This window comes from Cetorhinus maximus, chromosome 7, assembly GCF_964194155.1.
Source record: "Cetorhinus maximus chromosome 7, sCetMax3.hap1.1, whole genome shotgun sequence".
Classification (NCBI taxonomy): Eukaryota; Metazoa; Chordata; class Chondrichthyes; order Lamniformes; family Cetorhinidae; genus Cetorhinus; species Cetorhinus maximus.
Genome location: NC_135885.1, coordinates 26,200,399 through 26,218,207, shown reverse-complemented (window position 1 = coordinate 26,218,207; position 17,809 = coordinate 26,200,399). Strand labels below are relative to the sequence as shown.

Sequence of the window (17,809 nt, the reverse complement as noted above, 5' to 3'; positions counted from 1 at the left end):
TTCTACGATGTATTTTTATATTTCTTGCTGGTTTACACTCATTCTGTTTTAATTTTTTTCATCAATTTCTTGATTATCTTTGCTGAAAAAATACATTTTGTCGAAGCTTTCACCTTGCACAGGACAATCACAATACCAATGCCAGGGGAAGCAACAACTTTATACTGTATGAGAAGAGAGTGCTGATTGGTTGGCGAGTGGACTCTGGTAGACATCTTGTCATGGAGAATGCACCAGTGATGCTGACTGACAGTTAACTGCCAAACATTGTTTGAAGTTTAAACGAGGCAGCTCGACTCTGATTGACAAAGGCATTGCCCTGAGGAATGAACATGTGAATGGCTATCACTTATTTTGTTTAGCTGAAACAGGCGCAATATATTTGCATGTTCTTTCTGTCTGCAAAGAACAGGTCCCTGAGTATTAATATATGTAGCTTCCAAAAGTGCCACTATTTCTTTCCAGCAATACTCAAGTTCTGTACTACCAAACGACTATTTGGTTATCCTTTGCTGAATTCTAAAATTCCCCCCAAATCCTCAGGCTTATTATCCCTTTTGGGAACATCATAAGGAGCTCCCTTTAACTTCTCTTTTTAGCTTTGGTAGGACCATTTTCCTCGTAAGGATTTGTTTAAATTATGAATTAATTCTTTAAATTTTTGTCATTGCTTATCTACCCTCGTGTCTTTTAATCTAGTTTTCCAATCCATCTTGTTCAGATTTAAGACCCTAGTTTCAGACTTCATTTGCCACAAGATGCTTGATCAGCTCTTTTGTCATTGCATTCTCATTTTTTTGCAAATATTTATCCATTCCACTTTTAAAAGTGATTATGGACTCTGCTTTCACACAGTTTCTACTACTCCGCATTTAAAGAAATTTTCCCTATTTGATCAAAGTCCCTCATAATTTTGAGCACCTCTATCAAGTCTCCTTTTAACCTTAAAACAAAAGCAAAATACTGTAGATGCTGGAAATCTGAAATAAAACCAACGCTTAGAAATACTCAGTTCTGGCAGCATCCGTGGAGAGAAGCAAACTTCAGCTTTCGAGTCGAATATGCCTTCTAAGAAGCAGTTCTAAAGAAGAGTTATATTCAACTCGAAAGATTAACTCTGTTTTGTGCACTTTCTGTTTTACTTCTCTGCTCCAATGAAAAATGTCCCAGTTTTTGTAATCCCTACATGTAACTAAAGCCATTTATTGTTGTAAGACATCAAAAAGTGCACACTGTTTTATGTTGACCTAAGCAACAATTTGCATTGTTTTGGCATTAGTTTTTTTGCCTTAGTACTCTGTGTCCTACCATTTATGAAACTTAGATCCCTTATGTTTTTTGTTTAAAAAAATCTTTCTCAAATTATACTCCCACTTTGAGATTTGAGTAACTGCACTTTCAAACTTGGCTCTTCCGTGCCTTCAACAGCTTTTGACTTACTCTATATGTCCTCTCTTCATTTCCCTGCATCAAATATAATCTATCATCTTATCTATGTGCACAATCTATTAACCTGTGTACTAACCTGATAAAAACAAAAAACTACTGCGGATGCTGGAAATCCAAAACAAAAACAGAATTACCTGGAAAAACTCAGCAGGTCTGGCAGCATCGGTTAACCTGATGTTGTTTACACCCACTCAGAGTTAACTACATATATATTTGGAGGGAGAGAGAGAGTGCAATGCTGGGCCCTGAAAGAAACCACTGTTTACATTGCTGCAGTCAGAAAAAATTAAATTAACCACAATGCTGTTCTCAATCCTTTAATCAACTTCCTAACTATGCTGCCACATTCCCTTTGATACCATGTGCCTTAATATCAACAGCAACCAAGCCTATCATCAGCATAACCACTGTTTCTACAACGTTGCCTGCATTTGTCAACTCCCACCACTCTTAGGTGGGAAGTCCAAATGTTACCAATTTTCCACACCCAAAGTTCCACCATCCTCTCTCTCATGCTTTTTGTCATTTCTCCAGGATTGACCTCTCCATTACTGTCTTTAATGGCCTTGTACTACGTAGGATACAAAGTCTCTCCATCCTCAACTCTGCAGCATATATCCAATTCTTTGCTAAATTCGCTCACCACTCTTGCCCCAGCTGGCTCCTTGGCCCTCAATGTATTAATTTCAAAATTCTCTCACTTTATGAACTCCATGGCTTTGTCTGACTGTATTTCCCAATCTCTTCCACCCTTTGTCTCTTTGATGCTTCTCCTAACTTGCCTGTTTACACATGTATACTGATGACACCCAGCTCTACCTCACCACCTCCCCTCGATTCTTCCAATGTTGTTAAGTTAACAGACTGCTTATCTGACATCCAGTATTGGATGAGGCGATATTTCCTCTAATTGAATATTGAGATGATAGAAGCCGCTGTTTTCAGCCCTTTCTCCAAACTTTGCCCCTAACTACCGACTCCATCCATCTCCCTGGCAACAGCCTAAAAGTAAGTCGATTTGTTCACAACCATGTCATATGTGATCCTGAGATGAGCTTCCGACCTCATTTCGTGCCAACAGTATGACTGCCCGTTTTCACCTCCGTAGCATCGATTGACTTCTCCCGTCTCAGCTCATCTGCTGCTGAAACCCTTGTCGGTGTCTTTGTTATCCCTAGACTCAACTGTGCCAATGGGCTCAATTGTGTCAATGCACTCTTGGCTGGTCTCCCACATTCTACACTCCGTAAACTTGAGGTCATTCAAAACTCTGCTGCCCATGTTATAACTCACAGCATGTCCCATTCCCTTATCAACGCTGTGCTTGGTGACCTATATTGGCAACACCTTGATTTTAAAATTGTCAACCTTGTTTTCAAATCCCCCAATGGCCTTGCCGCTCCCTATCTCTGCATGTTCCTCCAGCCCCACAACCCCCTCAGGTATCTGTGCTCTTCTAATTCTGGTCTCTTTTGCATTCCCTATTGCTCCATCATTGATGGCCCTGCCATCAGTTGCCTAAGCCCCAAGCTCTGGAATTCCTTCTCTACACCTCTCCACTCCTCTACCTCACTTCCTTCCTTTAAGGCCATTGTTAAACCTACGTCTTTGACCAAGCTTTGATCATATGCTCTAATATCTCTATGGCTTGGTGCCTGTCTTAATTTTATAATGCTCCTGTGATGCATCTTGGGACATTTCATTACATTTAAAGTGCTATATAAATGAAATGCATTATTGTTGTTTGCAACACTTTTTTGCCACCCAATTTCTATGACCAGTCTTGGGATGTTTTTGTTCTTTCACTGTCAAAAACCTGGAGCTTCCTACCCCACAGTATTGTGGGAGCACCTTCATAGCACCTGCAGCAGTATAATAAGAAGATTCACAACCAATTTCTCAGGGCAACTAGGGGTGGAAAAGAAATGCTACCCTTGCTAGGGACATCTATAATCCTGAAAATTAATTTTGGAAAGGGCAAAGATGATTTAGGTAATTGGCCATAGCCCACAAAGGACCATAGGCATCTGTCCATTAGAGAGAGAGACAATTGGTTATTTAGCATGAGGATCATATATGGAGCAAGGTAAGGGAGGCAAGCCTCAATGAACAACCACAGCCAGTATGAGAATAGAATTTTAAGATTTAGCCACTTGATTTCAATTTCATTTTACTGCACAGTATAGGGGAAATAGTGTCTTGCAATTCCTTGGTATGACAATTCTATAGTGGCATCACTGAAATGTTGTGCAAGCTACTAAAATATTTTACGTAATGAATGATTATACAGCGCAGTTATTTATCAAACTTCTTATGTCATTCATTTTCTCTTTACACTTTTTTAATGAAATTAGGTTTCAATATCACAATATTGCTGGGTTACCTAAATCATCTTTGCCCTTTCCAAAATTAATTTTCAGTATTATAGATGTCCCTAGCAAGGGTAGCGTTTCTTTTGCACCCCTAGTTGCCCTGAGAAATTGTTCGTGAGTCTTTTTATTGTTCTGCTGCAGGTGCTATGAACACGTCATGCTAGTTATGTTACCTAATCTAAATTTAGAACAATAAAATGCTATCTACATGACACCCCATGGCTCAGCACATTAATTCAATGCATAGCTAAATTACTTGTGTTTCTGGTTTAATCTATGGTCTGCAGAGTCAACTCCGATTTGCTGGCATTAAGCACTGCAGTTCAGCTAAGCAGCCTTTGACTAAGGAGGGGAAAATTGATGAAGGTTTCCATTCCTGATTTGTCTAGTGTCTCCAAGTGCATTCATTTGAATGTTGGATTCTCAGTGCATGAACTGTGCGACCTGTAAGGCATACTAGACATTCATGGAGCTGTACCCTGATGAGAATTCAACTCCTTTAGGAGTGAAAGAAAGAAATATTGGCGAAGGATCAGAATAAATGTATTGAAGGATAAAATCTACTTAGATCTTAAAAAAGGGAATGTTGCAATTTTGAGATGGTTACCATGGTACTGCATGGAATCATAGTAATTTACCTCTCAGAAGTCGACCATTTGGCCCATCGTCACTGCAGCAACCGACAAGAAGTCATCCAGCCTAATCCCACTTTCTGGCTCTGTGCGTGGTACTATGGTAGCTTTGTTGCACTTTCGGATTTGTTCCATGATCTGTCGCTGGGCAAGATAGTACTGGTCAAAATTTTCTCTTGATATGCTCTTCATCTACAGAAAGTGTCATTTGAGTAAAGGTGGCCAGTGTTTTGGTATGTGCAGCTGGTGGTAATGGCCTTGCTTTTCCTCTAATTTTCCTTGCTTTTATTGCTCAGCAATAACTTACAAAATAATTACAGTTTTGTAAGTTTGAATTGTTGTGGGACTGTTGCTCAATTACATGACTAGCTCTTCAGAATCAAATATTCAAACTGGCTTAACTGTGTAACTTTATTTTAAGAAATACATTGTTTGAACTGTAATTTTTAAAATACTTTTTAAAACAAATTGTTATTCAGCACAATGAGATTGTGTTTTTAGGGCATATTGGGCTGGAAAGCAAAGACTCAACTTACGTTACAAATCACGCTATTTTACTAAATCTTTGAAGACCCAAGGTTGTTTAAAACTGTCGCACATTCTGTCAGTTTTGTTTGTGGTGTGAGCCCTGTGCTTACTGGATACTGTTAAAGGATAGAGCAACTTTTACTTTTATTAAACAAAACGAAAAGTTATTTACTGTTGGAGAAAACAAAACTACAGCCAGACTCTCTCTCTACATGTTTCAAACAAATATATGCAAAGCATGAGCAACATTGCCATCTTTTTAATTGATGCAGTATTACAGCTGTGATTTGAGTGAGATATACCAAGTTGGGTTACGCAGTAGTGAACATAACTTTCTATCATATAATACTCAAGTATTCTTATGAAAATTACAGTTCATAAAAGCTTGATAGAAATGTATGGATAAGTTAATTGTACTTGATCTGCATTTATTATTTTTCTCATTTCTCCCCTCCCAATTCCTCCTCCATGTCAGTACTGTGTACTGACATTTACGTTATAGTGATGTCAGGTTGTCGCCAAAACAATCTTGTAACTGGCTTCTACACAGTTCTAATGGAAAGTACACCCATGAAGCATCATAATCTGTCTTTTTCTCTTTCCAGATGCTGATTGGCCCACATATTTTTCTGTTTGTAATGCAACAACAAAAATTTATATTTGTATAGCACTTCACAGCAGCATTATAAAGCAAAATGAGACACCGAGCTGCATAGGTTTTAATAGGCCAGATGGCCAAAAGCTTGACCAAGGAGAGAGGTTTTAAGAAGCATCTTAAAGGAGGAAAGCAAGATAGAGTTGGAGAGGTAAAGGAGGGAATTTCAGAGTTTAGGGCCCAGGAAGCTGAAGACATGGCTGCCAATGGTGGAGCAATTAAAATTGGGATTCCCAAGAGGTCAGAATTAGATGAGAGTGCAGATATCTGGGAGGGTTTTGCGGCTGGAGGAGATTAGAGATGGGGAGGGGCGAGGCTGTGGAGGGAATTGAAAATAAGGATGAGAACTTCAAAATCAAGCTGCTACTTGACCAGGAACCAATGTAGGTCAGTGGGTACAAGTTTGAGAGATAATCAAAACTTTGTACGAGTAAGGACATGGGCAACAGTTTTGGATGATCTCAAATTTATGGAGGGGCCAGCCAGTTTTCCGTTGGAATAGTCTGAAGGTAACAAAGGCATGAGTGAGGATTTCAGCAGCAGATTTTAGCTCCACCCCCACTCTCCCGAAACCCATTGCATCTCTTGCAATCCCATAATTGCATGAAAAACAAATAGCTCTTATTACGTCAAAGGACTGTCAAAAATATCAGTGACCACATAAGAATGCCTGTTTTTCTTGTAGCTGGCTGCATCTTTAGACAACAGTAAATTATGTTCACGAAGGAAACCTTAAAAGCAATTCATCCGGAGTGTGGTATATGTTCAGCTTAACTTAAGTGAAGAGAGACGGTCAAAGCTGAATCCATAAACTGGGGTTTTAAGAAAATCCTATTGAATATTGAGTAATGAAGATTTCATCTGCAAAGGGTCCTGTGACTTCTGATGTTGTAGCCTCTAGTCCTAGAAATATACATTTTCTGCTTGTCATTTGTCTCTTATTTGCAATTGTAACTCCATTGTAAAGCTGACTTTTCAAACTATGTTTTAATATATATGTATTTTTATTACGGAGCATGCTCAACTTGGAAGGGCCATGTTAAATGAAATAGGCAATGAGGCATAGCTAATGATCTCCAGAGTTATTTTGTGGTTTTACATCTTTGTACATAATTACAATATATTACTTATATTTAATATAGTATTTTTCACCATTGACTTAGCTTTGTTCCTTGTCTTCTAGGACTTTTAGTCAGAAGAGAATTGCAATTGAGAAGGACTATGCTCAGGTAAGGTGTGAGTGAATTCTTCTCTTTTTATAAGGCTCAAGTATTGTAAAATAGTGGAAACCATCTTTAAATTTACAAACCAATGCCCAATGTAAAGGGCCTTTGAGTGAAACAGGACAAAGTGAACCAGTAAGTGCCGATGAAGTGAATTCAAAGTAATATAAAAGCCTACATTATGTGGAGGAGGAAATGAGTGAAGGAGGTAAAAGAGTTTAACAGTTTTGAGATCCCAAGAAGAAATTGGGTTTAGAGTATGTGACTGTGATGAGTTTTGATTTCAGCAAGGTGAGGAGATAGGAAGAGCAGTGTTGGCACTTAAGGATAGGTCAGAGGAACCATAGTAGTTTAGAGTAGTCAAAATAAACAAGAGAGATGAGAGCAAAGAAGAGTAAAGGCTGTGAGTTTTTTCATGAATCCTTTATAGGTGTTTGCAAAAGGTAAAAGAAAAGCTTCTCAGATATGGGAACAGAACTACAAGGGCCGAATTTTGGATCCTGAGTTGGGTGTGCAGAGTTGGGAAAATTCCTGACTCCCCAAACCTGACTGGGGAGAAGCTTCTCTGAACGGCTGGATTTTCAATCCAGGGCAGGGAGTGAATACTTCTGGAGTCGGGTCAGCTGCCCCTGGAAACAGTGCAGAGGCAGCCACAATGGCTACTGAGTGTCGAGGTGACCTGGTTAAAAGACCTGCCTCAGTACTCTGGAACTTCATTCCAGTTGCAATCAAAGCAGTAAAACAAAAAAATGCAGCCCCTAGACCTCAGCACTTGCATCCCTTCAGCACCCCCCCTCCCCATGACCCATCCATGCAATTGATGCCCTCCATCCCATGGCCCCTGATACCCTCCATGCCAACCCATAAACCTCCACTCAACCCATGGCCCTTCATAGCTTCTATGCCAACTTAGTGCCAAGTCATGCCCCACCACCCTTACTCTTACACCCTCCATGCAGACCTCAGGAGTCATGTTGAGGTGAAATAAAATGATGATCTAAGTATCAATTGCAGACTTCATTATATTAAAAAGAATACACTCTAATAAAAGCACACTCAACGTATTTGTGTTCCTTCACGTACTTAATCTCTTATAAAAACAAGCACCTGTATTCAAAGCCCCATTCAATGACAGTTAATACCTTTATAACCAACTGGAGTTGTCAATCAATCTGTGGACTTGCAGGCATCACCCCCACAGTGAAAATGATAGGTTGTAGAAGCAGTCAAGTAACTTTAATGGTATAATGATAACACTTAGGTTGATGTGAACAAACTTCTATTGAAATTGCAAGCATTGCTTTTTTTCCAATTGCAGGCTGATTTTATTTTTCAAAACTTAAGTAGGGGACGTAAATGCATTGATAAAAACAAAAAACTACTGTGGATGCTGGAAATCCAAAACAAAAACAGAATTACCTGGAAAAACTCAGCAGGTCTGGCAGCATCGGCGGAGAAGAAAAGAGTTGACGTTTCGAGTCCTCATGACCCTTCAACAGAACTAAGTAAAAATAGGGGAGGGGTGAAATATAAGCTGGTTTAAGGTGGGGGGGGGTGAGAGAAGTTGGGGTGGGGGGGTGGTTGTAGGGACAAGCAAGCAGTGATAGGAGCAGATAATCAAAAGATGTCACAGATAAAGGAACAAAGAGGTGTTGAAGGTGGTGATATTATCTAAGAGAATGTGCTAATTAAGAATGGATGGCAGGACACTCAAGATACAGCTCTAGTGGGGGTGGGGTGGAAAGACCGACAGACCCTCCCTTTTGGTTTTTCCAATAATTTATATAGATTTTTCTTTTCCCATCTATTTCCATTATTTTTAAATCTACAACTAATACCTTGTCAGTCTTTCCACCCCACCCCCACTAGAGCTGTACCTTGAGTGTCCTGCCATCCATTCTTAATTAGCACATTCTCTTAGATAATATCACCACCTTCAACACCTCTTTGTTCCTTTATCTGTGACATCTTTTGATTATCTGCTCCTATCACTGCTTGCTTGTCCCTACAACCACCACCCCCCGCCCACCCCAACTTCTCTCTCTCCCCCCCACCTTAAACCAGCTTATATTTCACCCCTCTCCTATTTTTACTTGGTTCTGTTGAAGGGTCATGAGGACTCGAAACGTCAACTCTTTTATTCTCCGCCGATGCTGTCAGACCTGCTGAGTTTTTCCAGGTAATTCTGTTTTTGTTTTGACGTAAATGCATTGACAGTTTGACAGTTCCTCAGACCTTATCCACCTTTTACCCACATTCATGTCTACTCTCAATCCTGGGCCCTTTCCAAAGGATTCTGGCAGCTTTAGACGTTTTTCTCTGCTATGTAAAGACCTCGTCGTGTTTTGGAAATCCCAGTAAGGAAAATTGCTTCTGGTTGAAGGCAGCTGCACTTTTAAATGAGCTGCTGCCTCCATTAACCGTTGATATGTTAAATATCTCCTGCACCCACTTCTCTCTCCAATCCACATCCCCCCCCCCCCCCTCCACCACTCCGCTCCACTGAAAATGGTGGGTTCTGTGTTTGGGGCAGGACTCCTGGAACCGGGGCTCTGGTGCCACTTTGCCAGCTCAGTTAAAATGCAGGCCTAAGTTTTGGACATACATCGGCTTTAAAGATAAGTAGATGTTTGAGGGGGCAATAATAATTTGGTACAAAGGAAGACATTGAGCTTCTTGGAGGCATCTTTAGACAATGGAAGAAATGTGAGAATTTTAGATGAACTAGGTGAAGAATGAAGTTGGAAACATCAAAGATAAGGGGCAGTAACCCTTGCAACAGATATGAAGAAATTATATTTGAAAAATCGGGAGAAAAATTTACTTGTTTATTGAAGGATATAATGGTGATTAAGTTGTAGGGATTCAGATATTTCGCAGCAATATGATTGGATGTTGTTCAGTGCCCTGAGCTAAAATTCTAATTGAGTAGAGCAACATGAAGACTTTTCATTTATATTATAGTACCTTGATAGCTACAGAATACAGAAAGAGAAACATTCGATGGGCCGAAGGGCCTTTTTCTGTGCTGTAGATTCTATGACTCTATCAGAACTAGCCGCTGAAAGCTTGGTGGGAGAGATTGTTTTTATAAAGGTGGAGAAGTGAGCAACTTCCAAAGAGGCAGCTAACTCTGCCATCAATGATGGCATGAAATAATGGGGGTTGGGGCGTTTGTGTTGTTGGGAGTTGCAGAGTGGAGGCGGCAAAGGCAGAAAAATCCAAGTTAGATAAATGGAATCTTCGAGAATGGATGTGGGGCTGATAAGGTCATGGAGAGACTGAAAGACCAGGATTTCAAATTTAATGCATCGAACGACTGACACTCTATCGAGGTGATGGGTGAGTGGAGACTTGATGTGGGACATTAAGCGTGGCAGTGTTTTGGACAAGTTGGAGTTTATGCAGAATAGGAGGCCAACAAAGAGCAACAGAGTGGTGGAAACTTCAGGTGCTAAATGCATTAAAAGTAATTTAAGTGGCAAAAGCTGACAATATTACAGGGGTGGAATAGGATGAATTTTGGGTTTATATTCATGTTTGGTTTGAACAGGTAACATCACTGGTTACTTTTTTAATTCATTTATGGGATGTGGGTGTCGCTGGCTAGGCCAGCATTTATTGCCCATCCCTAATTGCCATTGAGAAGGTGGTGGTGAGCTGCTGCCTTGAACTGCTGCAGTTGCTGTAGTGTAGGTGCACCCACAGTGCTGTTAGAGAGGGAGTTCCAGGATTTTAACACAGCAACAGTGAAGGAATGACGATTATATTTCCATAAGTCAGGATAATGAGTGGCTTGGAGGTGAATTGGTGGTCGTGTTCCCAGGTATCTTCTGCCCTTGCCCTTCTAGATGGTAGCGGTCGTTGGTTTGGAAGGTGCTGCCTAAGGGGCCTTGGTGAGTTTCTGCAGTGCATCTTGTAGATGGTACACACTGCTGCCACTGTTCATCTGTGGTGGAGGGGGTGAATGTTTGTGGAAGGGGTGCCAATCAAGCGTGCTGCTTTGTCCTGGATTGTCTTGCTTCTTGTGTATTGTTAAAGCTGCACTCATCCAGGCAAGTGGAGAATATTCTGTCACACTCCTGACTTGTGCCTTGTAGATGGTGGGCAGACTTTGGGGAGTCAGGAGGTGAGTTACTCGCCGCAGGATTCCTAGTCTCTGACCTCCTCTTGTAGCCACAGTATTTATATGGCTGTTCCAGTTCAGTTTCTGCTCAATGGTAACCCCCCCCTGGATGTTGATAGTGGGGGACTCAGCGGCGGTAATGCCATTGAATGTCTACCTTTTTCCAATAGCTTTTTCAATTAATTAATTTCAAAAGCTTTAACTATTCAGAAGTCTAATTTTGTATGAAATTTTATCATTTTTTCTGCAAAGCAAAATGATATTATGAATTTACTGGTTAGTTCTCCAACAAGAGGGCCACTGATTCTGTCAAGCTTTTCTTCCCCAGTTATGAGTGAAGTTTCATTTCCTCTTCCACCCCTGTTGAAACTGGTCTGGTGTAGGAGGAATAGTTAAACACCTCAATTAGTTCATCCCAATCTTCTCTACTGAAGGGAATTGAAGCCTAGTCTATGTAGCTTTCACAATTTAACCTTTTTAGCTTCAGTATCATTTCTGGTGAAGCTGCACCCACTCCAAGGCCCACACATCTTTGCTATGATGTGGTTCTCAGACTGAATACAGTACTCCAGATGGGGACTAACTGGAGCTTTTTATAACTGTAAAATAACTTCTTACATTTTCATTCTAGCCTCCTTGAGAGTAAAGACTAACATTTGCTTTTTAAATTATTTTTTGTACCTGTACACCAGCTCTTTGTGGTTTCTTTACATGGATTTCATTTCACTCTGCACCTTCACAGTTCCTAGCTTCTCACCTTTTAGAAATACTCTGACCCTCTTGGGTCTCTGGTTGATGACCTCGTGTTAAACTCTGTCCAGAACAGTTGGCCACTCATTTAAGCAAGTCAGGATGAGTCAAAGTTTCCTTTAGCTGAACGTTGAGAAGATCAAAGCAATGGCTTTCAGTGCTGTCATAAACTTCTTTATAACTAGCTCTATCTCTCTCCCTTGCCCCTCATTCTGAATCAGTCTTTACAAAACTTGTCTGGTTTGTTTGATGCAGAGCTTGCGTTTTAAACCTTATAACCCATCAGTCACTAAAAACGTTTACTCCTGCTTTCACCCTACCTTTCCTCTCCTCCCATCCCCTATTTTCACTGAAACCCTCATCTACTCTTCTGTCACCTCAGTGCTTGATTTCTCTAACCTCTATCTTGCTCACCCACCATTCTTTAACCCTTCATAAACTCCCACCTAATCCCTTCTTTACACACTTTGATCCTCGGTTCTGACTTTCTGTGCTGCTTTATTACCATCGCTCTTGCATGGTTGGAAGACTCTGCAGCTGCTCCTGTGTTCTCTGGAAACTCCCAATATCCCACTGGCTCTCTTGCTCTTTCCACCTTTTTAAAAATCAACCTATTTAACCAGATATTGGCCACAGCTACTACTTGCACGTGAGTCAGTGCCAGTACTTCAATTTGTTTTTCCTGTGAGCTTTTTATTTGTCAGACTTATCCACCCTTTTATTGAATTAGCTAAAATAATCGCTGCCTTCCATAGCATTCTCTAACACATCAGGACCCTCGCTTAAAAGTTAAATTTCATTTGTTTATTTACCCTCCCTCTTCAAAGCTTAAGGTTATGCCTTCTTGTAGAATCTGTGATCATGCCAGAAAATGTGAGATTTACCTTGTCCCTTAGGATCAGTGCAGACATAAAATCACTTGCTGGGATTTGTGCCCTCTTCCTTAGGATCTTGAGTTGTATAACCAATTTACCCTCTCCACTGCTGCACACACACAACAATGACTTGTATTTGTATAGTACATTTATTGTAGTATTATGTTTAAGAAGCTTCACAGGAGCGCTATCGAAACAAAATTTGACTCCAATCCACATAAGGAGATGTTGAGGCAGATGACTAAAAGTTTTGTAGGTTTTAAGGAACGTCTTAGAGGAGGAGAGAGGGAATTCCAGAGTTTGGGGCTAAGGAAGCTGAAAGGAATTTTGAACTAAAGAAAATACGGGATTTGCAACAGACCTGTCTTGGAGGTTCTGATGGCTTCAGCAATCTATCCAGTAGTATATCCCAAACGTGTTGCCCTCTGAAATAATGTATTTTAGCTAATATTGCTGTATCCTCTTGTCATTTACCAATTCCTCTACATTTGTCCGCATTAAATAACATTTACCACATCTTCGCACAACTCCCCAGACTATTCAGATTCTTCTGTATTTAATCAGTTTGTTTTTGGTGGCTTTCCATCCAACTCAGTTTTGGTGATCCAAAACTTAGAATGTCTAATATGAAATCTGTCCTAATGGTCCCCTTATCCTGAATGGTGCCCCTGTGTTTTATATTCCCTGACCAGTGGAAACAATCTGTGTACACCCTATCAAGTCCTTTCAGAATCTTGTATGTTCAATGACATTGCGCTTCATTCTCCTAAACTTCAGAGAATATAGGCCCAATTTACTCAGCTTCTCATCATAGGCACATCCTCTCATCCCAGGGACCTATCTAGTGAACAACAATATCTGTGCTGTTGGCTGCTTTCTCCTGCAATCCATGTAAAACAACAAGCTTAAAAACTAATAGTTGCTATCAAATTTTTGAGAACTTTACACACCTGATTTATGTTGCATAATGATTTTAGTGAGCACCTTTTGCAAAACTGTTCTCTTTCTGTAAATGGTTAATATATCTTGGTATGAATGTCTACTTCAATGAGGCAAAAATGATGGAAAATAGCTGACTCTAAGTACATTTAACTGTGACTGAGTAATAATTATACTTTTATATACTGGTACTAAATTAATGTAACAATAAAGATATAAAATCCAATATAAGTTACACACCTTGTTGGATCCAGTGCCCTGACTTGTTGGGGGCTAAAGGACCCGGGTTGCACGCCTGTTTCAGGGTGACTGAGTTGATACCAAGACAGAGAAGATCAGTAGACTGTTCCTAGAAGAAACACACTGTTTATTTACAAAAGGAACTTAGCAGCTACACATGTGTGCGTACAACTCAAAACTCTGTCTTTACTCTTCAGACTCTAACTCAAGACTACTGACTACAGAAGTAGCCCGTGCTACTCTGCTATTGGATGTCAAGGCCATGCGATCTTATATTACATTTGTCTTAAAGTATATTACACATTAGATTACTATATCCCTCCCTCTTTACTCAGAAATACATTTGACCATTTTTCTCAAAATATCAACTTATTCACACAGATCAATAATTTACAAAGTCGGTCTTTCTGGGGTTTCTTTATGCATGTAGAACGTCTCAGCTCTACAGCTTCTGATGTTTGATCCGGAACTTCCCTCACTCTAGTCATCTGAGCAATTGGTTCTTTAGTATGTACCTGCAAATCTGTTTCTTTGACTCTTTCAGGTATAGTCGGTCCTTCAGACACATCAGTACTTAGTTGAGTTCTTTCAACAGGAGATGTTGATTCAGTCACGAACACTGGTGGAATCATTTCTGCGTATTTTGTTTCCCCTCTTCTTATATGATCCACATGCTTCTGTATGACTTGATCTTCCACTTTCTTGTGGTAGGAAGGAGGACCCGTTACTGCACTTATTTCACCAAACAACCATGTTGGCCCTTCTCTAAAATTTTGCACAAATACTTTCCTATGTTAAACATCCTGTCACAACTGTGACAGTCATATCCAATTTTTTGACTTCCCTGATTCCTTTCCACCTTCCCATTCTCCCTCCCACCCCGCACTGAGTTTGGCATAATTAGACTCGATCTTGATTGGAGACGCCGTTTCATCAACAATTCCCCAGTTGTGACACCTGTTGTCATATGAGAGGTGGTTCTATAATGGAAAAGAAATACTGCTAATTTAGTCGCTATAGAATCTCCAGACAATTTCTTCCTACCAGATTTGAACGCCTGAACTGTTCTCTCAGCCATTCCATTTGGAGAAGGGTGGTTTGGTGGAGTTTTCACATGAGTCCGTTGAGGCTGATAAATCAGTGAAATTCAGCACTTGTGAATACTGTTCCATTGTCTGATATGACCAGTTAAGGTAGTCCATTGATTGTGAAACTTTGTCTAGCTTGTCTGTTGTAGCAGGTGATGTCAGCAACCTCACTTCATATATGTCCATCCGTTTTGAGTGTGCATTGACGATAAGTAGAAGCATTGTTCCCATAAAAGGCCCCACATAGTCGATGTGTACTCGCACCCATGACCTTCCTGGCCACTCCCAGGGGTGTAATGGAGCTGTTGCAGGTCATTTTTGTACTTGCTGACACTGCATACAACTTTTCATTAAGTTTTCTATTTCTCCATCCATTCTAGGCCACCACATATAGTTGTGTGCTATTGCCTTCATTTTGGAAATTCCGGCACGTGCACTATCAAGTTCAGAAAACAATTTTCCTCCAAAAGGATGAAAGCCAATCACTTGTGCTCCCCACAATAAGATTCCTTCCTGATTGGTTATTTTGTACCTTCTCTGGAAACACAGTTGCATCTAATCAGATTCTTGTTCTTGTGACCAGCCATGAAGAGCTTGATCTCCCACTTTGGATAAGACTGGGTCTGGATTTGTCCAATCTTTAATCTGGCTAGCACATATCAGTGATGAATCTAGGAAGTTCAATAATAAAACAAATTCTTGAGGAATTGGAACATCCTCATCTTTTACTCACATGGGCAAATCACCGAGTGCATCTATGTTTGCAATTTGACTTCGGGGTTTATGAAAGGAAGTGTACTCCCTAAGCTGCCAAGATCAATGCCCATCTTTGTACTCTTGCTGAGGCTATAGAGGTTGTATAGCCTTGCCTTCGTTGAATAATCTTAATAATAGCTTGTGGTCCAATATAATAGTAAAATGATGACCGTGTACATATTGGTGAAACTTCTTAACACCAAAAATGATTGAAAGGCCTCCTTTTTCTATTTGAGAGTACCCTTTTTCTGCTGTATTGAGTGTTCTCGATACCTATCCTATAGGTTGTTCTGATCTATCATCCATTTGATGGGAAAGCACCGCTCCCACTCCGTAGGGAGATGTGTCACAAGTTAATACCAATTCTTTTTTTGGGTCAAAATGTACTAGAAGCGTAGATGATTGTAACAACTATTTCACTTTTGTGAAAGCTTCTTCCTGTGGTGTTTGCCAAGACCATCGCTGTTTTTTCTTGAGCAAGTAATGCAGTGGTGCCAGTTCTGTCGATAAATTAGGCAAGAAATGTCCATAGTAATTGATCATCCCTAAGAATGATTTCAGTTCGGATATATTCTTTGGTGCTGGTGTTTCTCTAATGGCTTTCAGTCTTTCTTCAGCTGGATGTAGGCCTTCTGATTCTCCCTTATGACCTAGGTAACTTACCTCTTTTGCTTGCATTGTGCACTTTTTTCAACTGCACTCCAACCTGCAAAAAACGTTTCAAAACTTCTTCCAAGTTCATCAAATGTTCCTTTTCAGCAAGTCCAATCACGAGAATGTCATCCAAATAAACTACAATGTGGGGCAGTCCCTGTAGTAAACTTTCCATGGTTCTTTGAAATTATGGCACAAGCTGAAGATATGCCAAAAGGTAAATGGATGCATTGGTACAACTCTTTGTATGTATTAATGGTGACAAACATCCAGGAGGCCTTCTCTAATTCCAATTGTTGATAGGCATGACTCGTATCAGGCCTCATGGAGGCAGTTCCACCTGCCAGTTTAGCATACAAGTCTTCAATTTTTGGTATGGGGTGTCTGTCCAACTTAGCCACTTTATTGACTCTTAATTTGTAGACCCCACAAGTTGAAATGCTTTGGTCAGGTTTGAGAACAGGTACAATTAGTGCTGCCCATTCTGAAAACTGCACTGGTTATATCACTCCCAGTTTTTTTAATCTGTCCAGTTCAACGTCTATCTTTTCCTGCATTGCATAAGGTACTGGCCTTGTCTTCATCAATCTTGGTGTTGCATTCCCCATGATTAAGGTATTTAAAAGTATAGTCTCCAATCACCATAGTGGCTGCTCCAGTATCCACCTCCATTCTGATAGGTCTCCCATTTACTCTCATGGTTACGTAGATAGGTTCTGTTCTTCCTACCTTTAAATTATATAACCAATAAATATCTGAACCTATTACTTCAGGCTTTTCAATGCTGTTAATTTCATTTGGATTTTGCTTTTGTCTGAAAGTCTGCCTGATTCTATCTCTACAATATCTCATGAGGTGTCCATTTCGATGTCAGAAAAAACATTCGTCCTTTTTAAACTGTGATTCATTAAAAGGTTGCCTGTTTCCACCTCTGTTACCATTATGCCATGTTTTTGCTGCTAAGTTATGTCTTTTAATTTGTCTGCTAGTGGTGGCTGCTTCCTGATTCTGAGTAAAACTTTGCATTTTCATGCTCTTTTTGGCTGAGGCTCCCCACCCAACATGGAGGACAGCGCCATTTTGCACTCCTTGTATGGCTTTTGAGTCTCGCACTGTACCTTCCATTGCCAGAGCGATTTCCAAGGCCTTCTGAAAATCTAAATTTGTTTCAGACAGTAATCTCGTCTGAATCACATCTTCATTCACCAAATGAACTCTAAGCATATCATTGATAGATGTACCAAACTCCCAATATTCAGTTAATTGTTTCAGGCGGCTCTATTACTTGAGTTAAATTTGAACCATTGCATCGTCACCGATGGCTTGGGCTGGTAATGATTCTTTTGAGGTTCACTAAGTCATCAAAACTTTTCGAATCTGGAGCACTGGGTGCCAACAAATTTAGAATTAATCCGTATGTCTTACTCCCACACATGGATAAGAGGATCACGCTGCTTCCCCTCCCCCGCAACATTGTTCACCTGGAAGAAAAACGCGAGATGTTAAACATAATGAGACCAGT

The 17,809-nt window shown here is 40.2% G+C and overlaps 1 protein-coding gene across 2 annotated transcripts in view; it reads left to right on the top strand.

The window, feature by feature from the left end:
- Positions 1-17,809, top strand: part of fchsd2 (FCH and double SH3 domains 2) — a 266,251-nt gene that overhangs the window by 34,912 nt on the left and 213,530 nt on the right. For both annotated transcript variants that reach the window (XM_078545225.1, XM_078545224.1), the window contains exon 3: positions 6,820-6,865. In XM_078545225.1, the coding sequence (XP_078401351.1) occupies positions 6,820-6,865 (46 nt within the window). The remainder of the gene's footprint in view (positions 1-6,819; positions 6,866-17,809) is intronic.